Here is a 7,272-nt window from a genome sequence, read left to right as displayed (position 1 = left end):
CCTTCTTTGATATAAATACTATACCAAATCTCCTCAAAATAAATAAATCGGCTTACATGATAAAATTTTACGAGTTGGCTAATGAATTGCATACATATCATTGAATACAACGACACTATTTATACAAGAGCTTAGCCTACCCTATGTGCAGACGAGACCGGAGATACTATCATAATCGACCATAAGTCAGAATTTCTTATAAGATGAACTACGACCGCCATAAGAGCAATATACACGTGAGTTGATCGAGATATGGTGCAAGCATGTACGGAGTATATATATGATTATCTACCTTCCAAGCTTTACATTACCTTTTATAATGAAAGTAAAGTCTCTTCATCTTTTTTCCATCAATAATATTGGTGTCACGCACAAAACTTCATTGCAAAGTTAATTGACTTTGCAGAACGTACGGCAGTCATTGCATTATCAGCTAAGTTAAATTACAAATATAATGTCATTTTTGTAGAGGAGACGTCATTGTGGTAATAAAGCATGGAGGTCAATCAAAGAGAGATTTTGTGAACAACCAAGCCTACTAAGGTACAAAGTAGTACTTAGATAAAATGGGAAACGATATTATTTCTAATACAATGTGTATTACATTAAGATTGGCCTCTATTGATCATCCAGTACAATTTTTCTTCTTCATGATATAGTATAATATATTAGCACTAACGAAAAACTTAGTGAAACGATATTATTTCTAGGCCCGTGCATCGCACGGGCATTAAATCTACTTTAATAATAATACAAGCATCATTTGCAAGTTACGACAAAATATCGCTGATATTTCCGGTAATTTCACCTCCATCATATATGGACTTTCTTCGTCACGGATTTCTTCAATCAATCCCTATTTGATTGATCAATTCATCGCTGTATAACATTTTCCAGTTATTTCACAGCTGTTTTGCTTGCTCAGGTTAGTACTAATCTTCGATTTAATCTCTCAATTTCGATTTTAATTGCTGTTATTTGTGATTGACTTAGGTTTATTTGTTTAATTTAATCTGTTTTCTGCTTTGTATTTATCGGTGTTTGTGATTATTATTGTTTATTTGAGTAATCTTGTGAATTTCAGCGTGTTTATGTACTAGTTTGATAATTGTTATGCATTACTGCAGCATGCATGAGGAATTTTAGTAAGTTGTTAAAGTAGGAATGATATGCATAAGTTAGATTGTGTTTTTGTGTGAAGTATGCGATTTCGGTTACTCGTTTTCGCATTCGGGGACGTGTTTTTGATTTGATTTCGCTCAGATAATGTCTTAATTTTGTCCGGAACTTAGTTTAGTTTGATTACGGATTTGTGAGTAATGTTCGTTGCAACCGCTGTTATGTGCATTGAGAGATTGGTTAATTTTTTGCTTAGTTTGCATTGGTAGTGTAAGACTGTAAGGCTGCATCAAGTGATAGGAAATATCACGCATAAGTCTGATTGTGCGTTTGTGTATAATGTTGGATGGACGATTACTCGCTGTTGAGCATGACATGGAGTATATGGTAGAAAAAGTTGCAGTTTGATTTTGCAAGTGTGTAAGAGTTGCAATACGACTTATATATGACATATTTAGTATCACTTATATGGTGTCTTGATGCCACTTTAATCAGACACTTATTTTAGTCCTTCAGATTTGGAACTAATCTGGAACTTATTGTAAGTTCTATTGCAGTTAGATTGTGCAATTGTGAGTAATTCCTCACTTGTTGTAGCTGCATTTATGCTTATTGAAAAATTGGTTAGTATGGTTGATTTGGATTGGTATGTAAAGTTGCCTCTACTTGAAGGCACTGGTGCAATGCTGATGATGAATGCTGGATGTATTGTGAAGTTGTATTTATTAATATGGTGATGTGACCTACTATATTGCATTCATAATACAATATGCTAAGTGGCACAGGTATCACAAAGTGACACATTTATTAATATGGTGATGTACTGTGGTTATTCTGTTGGAAATGGATGACATTTTCTCGGTTTTGATTTTGATGGTGCTAAATTATTTGCTATTATTTGAAACCAGATATGGACGTTCAAGAGAATACGGAAGGTCCAGTTGTGTTGCAGTTGCACAAATTGGATCCTTCTCGTGTCCAGCTAGATGTGTCTGAGTACTCTGAAGCGTTTCTCTCTCCTACAAGAGAGCTGTTACTGCTGCATTCCAATCAAAATGAAGCCTTATTGTTTCCTCTAACAAAAGGTGACTCAGATCTGTTTTACTTTTTTTTTCCCCAATTTTATGTCTTATTTTTTGTAGTTTGTTCAATATTTATATAGAACACTCTTTGCAGGAGACCCTTACTGCATAACTTGTGAAAGTGGTAGATATGAACGTCAAGAGCATGTAAATTCGGTGTCTTCATCATTTTGTAGGTTAGATTCATTAGAAAATTTGCCGGGTACTTCTGGATCAGTTGAAGGAGTTTCTGATAATGGATTTTTCCCTGAAAGGAATATTTCACAATCAAATACTTGCCCTTTTATTTCTGATGTAAATTCACTGGCCTGGGGGTCGTGTGGGGATATGTATAAACAGCACACAGAAGCACCATTTAGGGAGTTTCTCTTTGTGGTCGGTGAACGTGGCGTAACAGTTCACGCATTCCGTCAATTAGAGTACAGTGATGAACTTGTCCAGCCACCAATTAAAGGTGCACATGAGGTAGGAAAGTGGATGAATTGGGGTCCTTCTAGTGTATCATCTTATGATAACAAGACTGTTGGAGATGTTTCCATGGCAAATAGGAGTAGTGAAGCTGAAGTACGTCCGCACTGTGCTGGTGAGGATTCAGCGAGCCATCTATCTAGTGCATTGCCTTCCAAAAAGTGGCTGCAGACCTTTATGAGCTCAGCTGAGACTATGAAATCAGAAGGTATTATTGTGACCCGTTTTCCCGAGAAATCGAAACTTCCCTGTGCAGCATATGTGGTCTCCTTCCCTGTTTCTTTCAATGAGTCTTGTTTTCTGGGCTTCATTTCGGATGCACGTTCTTCATTGAATGATGGCGCTTATGAAGGGAAACGTATTCCTAAACCAGAGGACAATAAAACTAGTGTTGCAGATCTAAGTTTCATAGATGGAAATTTTGCCAGGAGCATACCCTATGTTTGTCTGAGAGTGTTTTCTAGCACGTTTGGCCACTTGATTGGATTTGTTCTGTCCACTGGATGTGATGATAGTATGGACTGTAGCTATATAAAACCAGACATCATTGTTATTGTTGCTCTAGTGGACTTATTTGGGTTGCAGTGGCTCTATTCTATTAAGCTTCCACAAACAGATATGAGCTCTGAAGTTGAGTGGGTGGACTTCCAATTTTTTGAGAAGTTTCTTGTTTCTCTAAACAAGTTTGGATCAGTTTTTCTTCATGGTGCGACTACAGGCGAATATATTGCATATGTGAACATGTTGCAGATATACGGAGTTCACCCAATACAAGCAAATGTTTTTATAAATGGTAATGGTGTGGCAGAAGTTGATTTGCTAAGACAGAAGCTAGATTCCGCTCGTACTATTGCTGCCAAACAAAGGTTCCATAGATTGATAGGCGCTCCTTATTCGTCTTGTTTTACTGTTGTTGATGAGTGTGGTGTAGCTTATATTGTATGTGCGACTGATCATGTGCCAGATAAGTATACTATGGTTGATAAACTTCTTCCGCAGTATCTAAGGCTTGGCCTTTTGGCTCCTTGGGATGTTGGTTATTCCGACATAGGCCAGCAAAAGATACTTTCTGCTCCTTTGGTCACTGAAAAATCAGCAAACTTCTCTTCAAAAAGTCAAAAACTATTTTTGAGCCATGAAAATAATTATTTTCAACTCAAAAGTGTTCACAATTGGCATAGTCAAGGGGTGTTGAATCAAGATGACTTAAGTTTACATGGCTTCTCTAGTGTTCCCCACAATGGTGTTAAAAATGTTTCTGATTCCCATCATCCACACTGTAATAGGAGGTTCTTTCTTCCTATTGCAAGATTTGATACTGCGGACACTATATGTTTTTCTAATCTTGGGATAACTCGTCTCATTAGAAGAAAAAATTTGAGAAGTGAAAGGAGCTATATTGCGCATACCAGTTTGTACATAGAGCCTAATTGTTCTGATGACAAATGTTTGGGCCTCCTTAATAGAACATTTGACGTGCAAGGTGTTGATGGAGATGCTATTGGTTGCAATTTTCAAGGGTGTTTGTATTTAGTTACTAGGAATGCAGTTTCAGTTGTTCTTCCCTCTGTCTCAGTGCCATTGAACTTCCATCGAATCCATTTGATGTCCAAAAACAATGAAAGTGAAGGAACTGTTCATAATTTACAGGGTTCTTCTATGTACAACGGAACAAAACCACTTGTTTTACCGTGGCAAGTGGCAGTACTTGATAGAGTTATTCTATATGAAGGTCCGGATGAAGCTGATCGCTTTTGTTTGCAGAACAGTAAGTGATTTCTACAATTTGTGGTATCATTCGTGCGTTTCTTTGATGGGAAGATCAATTTCATTAATAAAGTCATATGACATGTACAAAAGACATCAAAATTAAAGTACGTTTCTTTGATGGGAAGTTTAAATGAAAATATGGAGCTTATTACCACCAAAATTGGTTGGCGATTGCCCCTTGTTGAAGATTGGACTAGGTTTTTTTTAGGGAGGAGAGGGAGAGATTACGTCACTTTTTTGGAGGGTAAACTTTTATTGCAACATTTGTTGGTTATTCATATGTTGTTTGTCAAGCAGAATGATTGAACCTTGTTAAGGCACTTGATTCCCCCTCTATTTGTAACCTAAACCTTACTGTGCTTGGTACTTGTTCGAGCAGCACTTATTGACGAGTGAAAGTTTATGCTAAAATATCTTTTGTGGGAGATAAATCTGTATTGACCCAGTGAAGAGAGCCTCGTTTGTCATTTTACTCGACCTTTTACAGTTCAAAGCCTGTCACCTATATGTAAATTGAACTCTTTAAGTCCTTGGAATTTTTTTTGCCTAGTGGCTACTATCTGATGTGGATTATCAGGCAGCTGGCACATTTGTATGAATACTATGATAGGGTGGGGTTGGTGGCAAAAAGAGTTTATGCGAGTTGAAGGAAATAGTTTGTAATTAAGTTGTTTGAGGCTTGTCTTGTCACAAGTTGCTTTTGATTTCTTGCTTTGTGCAAACAATCTTGAGATGATAAGTATATACTCTGTTAACATATATCTTTGTGACACTGCAGATTGGGACCTCAAAGTTTCTCGGCTTTGTCGACTGCAATTAGCATTGACGTACTTAAAGTTTGAAGAGATTGAGCAGTAAGTTATGCACAATATTCTCTATTTTTCTTATAATAATGAATTATTTAGTTCTAATTATTAAACTGCAAACTTGTAAATCCCAATAAAGTTTGACCAGAAGCATACATTCGTGAGCAACTTGCCTACGTCAGCCAGTTGATTAGATGCTGCAGTACATTAGTGCCGAGCATTGTAAAACTTTGAAAGTATGAGGACAAGTGAGAGTTTGAAAAGTGACTGAAACAATTGTTTCGCAGAGTATGATTAATGAATGTGGCTTTCTATCTTAGTTTTCTTTTTTGTAACAACCATAATTGTTTACCTGACTTGGATACCTCATGACGGCTTGTCATTAATAATGAGGGTTTTGTCCGACGGGTGAATAGTATAGTGTAAGGGGAGACGTTGATTGGGTGGAAATATATTAATATTGGAATGATGCCACTAAACAAGATATTTCAAGGTTGAGAGTTGGTGGGACGGAGGCAGTAAGCGATAATGATTTTTTGGTTTCTTTGTAAATGACCGCTTTCAAATTCTGATCATTGATTGTACGTTTATCGTTCATAAATCATTTATACCTGCACTGAGCGCGAGCCTGTTTACATATATCTCAAGGAGTATTTACTTTAAAAATATTAACAGAGCTCTAGAAATGCTTGCTGAAGTCAATATTGCTGAAGAAGGTATCTTGCGACTGATTTTTGCTGCCATATACACAATGGTTCACAAAGTTGGAAATGATGTTGAGGTACCTGCTGCCTTAAGGTATGGTAAATTAAGTGTGTGTGAATGTTTATTGCAGTGTCTTCTTGTATGTGTCATTTCTGTACTTTGTTCACTTGTTGTGTTGTATACTTGTATCTGATACATGACTACATGAGTGATTAATCTTTGCCTTTTGCCTAGCTTTAAGAGGACTGTCATGGGCACCATGGCGTCATGCTGTGCCGTGGATCTCATTGGGTAAATGTTGTTCATGGATTCATGCCATTCCCTCACAACACCATATCCTCTAGATTTAGTCTCGGAAAATGTTTCATGTAATGCACTGTTCGTTGATTTGAACAAAGTGCAAGTGCCTCATGTATACATCCTGTTTTATTGTCAAGTATATAGCTTTCTAGTCTTTCCCGACAATGCATGGTGCTTTTTAAGTTTTTTTTTCCTCCTTTTTTGTGCCACAAATACTCCACTTGCTTCATGCTATTTATTTCTGTTATTCATTAAAGTAGTTGCTGTGAAAAATGGTCATCTTAAAGAGAAGGATGTTGTTTCCGCAATTTTTGGACCAGACAATATATAATTACGGGGCACCAAGTGGGGGATTTCTGCATACAAAAAAATGTCAAAAAGGTGACACTCATCTACAAAAAGATTGCTGGGGGCTGGGGATGACGCCCATATACAAAAAGACACCCTGGATGTAATTTTCTTCATATAAATGTTGCTTGATGATTTTGTCACTGGAGCTCTTTATTGCCACTTGCATGTTGACACAATTTGATCCCCTTCCCTCATACCCAACCAAAATAAAAGAAAAGTCCTAATAAATTTAGCGTCAGGTTATATATTCATAGTAGTCTCAAATTTAAAAACTAAACTTTTATTTCTGACAAGCAAGAGAGGTCCCTAATAGAGAACATGTCTGCAAGAAATTCTTAGGTACATGTGAAGATACCACGTCATTGTACACTCAAACAAATGAGAAAATTGAAATTGACATCGTATCCTATAAATAACGAAGGAGAATCTACGTGAAATAGAAAAGAAGGTTTCTCACTAGTTAGGGTGTAACCGGTGTATGGTGGCGTGGTATACTGGGTGTACCGCAGAATTATTTTATATTTGTTACTTGAGGGAGGCTGCTTACATCTGGGCTTCCCTGTATCCTGTCACAACCTTACAGATGGTACCCTACTTGATTGTCTGAATATCTAAGAACTTTCACCTGATGTTTATTTCATTAAGGCTTGTATAAATTTAATGGCCTTCTT

General features: G+C 36.9%; 1 protein-coding gene across 3 annotated transcripts in view; it reads left to right on the top strand.

Annotated features, from left to right (window-relative positions):
• The first annotated feature begins 688 nt into the window (after nt 1-688).
• LOC141633058 (uncharacterized) overlaps nt 689-7,272 on the top strand; it is a 28,385-nt gene continuing 21,801 nt past the window's right edge. Inside the window, exons 1-5 of one of the 3 annotated variants that reach the window (XM_074445544.1) lie at nt 689-925; nt 2,028-2,204; nt 2,296-4,437; nt 5,218-5,293; nt 5,921-6,043. In XM_074445544.1, coding sequence (XP_074301645.1) covers nt 2,030-2,204; nt 2,296-4,437; nt 5,218-5,293; nt 5,921-6,043 — 2,516 coding nt within the window. In that variant the 5' untranslated portion in view covers nt 689-925; nt 2,028-2,029. The remainder of the gene's footprint in view (nt 926-2,027; nt 2,205-2,295; nt 4,438-5,217; nt 5,294-5,920; nt 6,044-7,272) is intronic. The other 2 variants (XM_074445546.1, XM_074445545.1) reach the window with 2 other exon arrangements.

This window comes from Silene latifolia, chromosome Y (assembly GCF_048544455.1).
Source record: "Silene latifolia isolate original U9 population chromosome Y, ASM4854445v1, whole genome shotgun sequence".
NCBI lineage: Eukaryota > Viridiplantae > Streptophyta > Magnoliopsida > Caryophyllales > Caryophyllaceae > Silene > Silene latifolia.
This window is presented reverse-complemented; position numbering and strand designations above follow the sequence as displayed.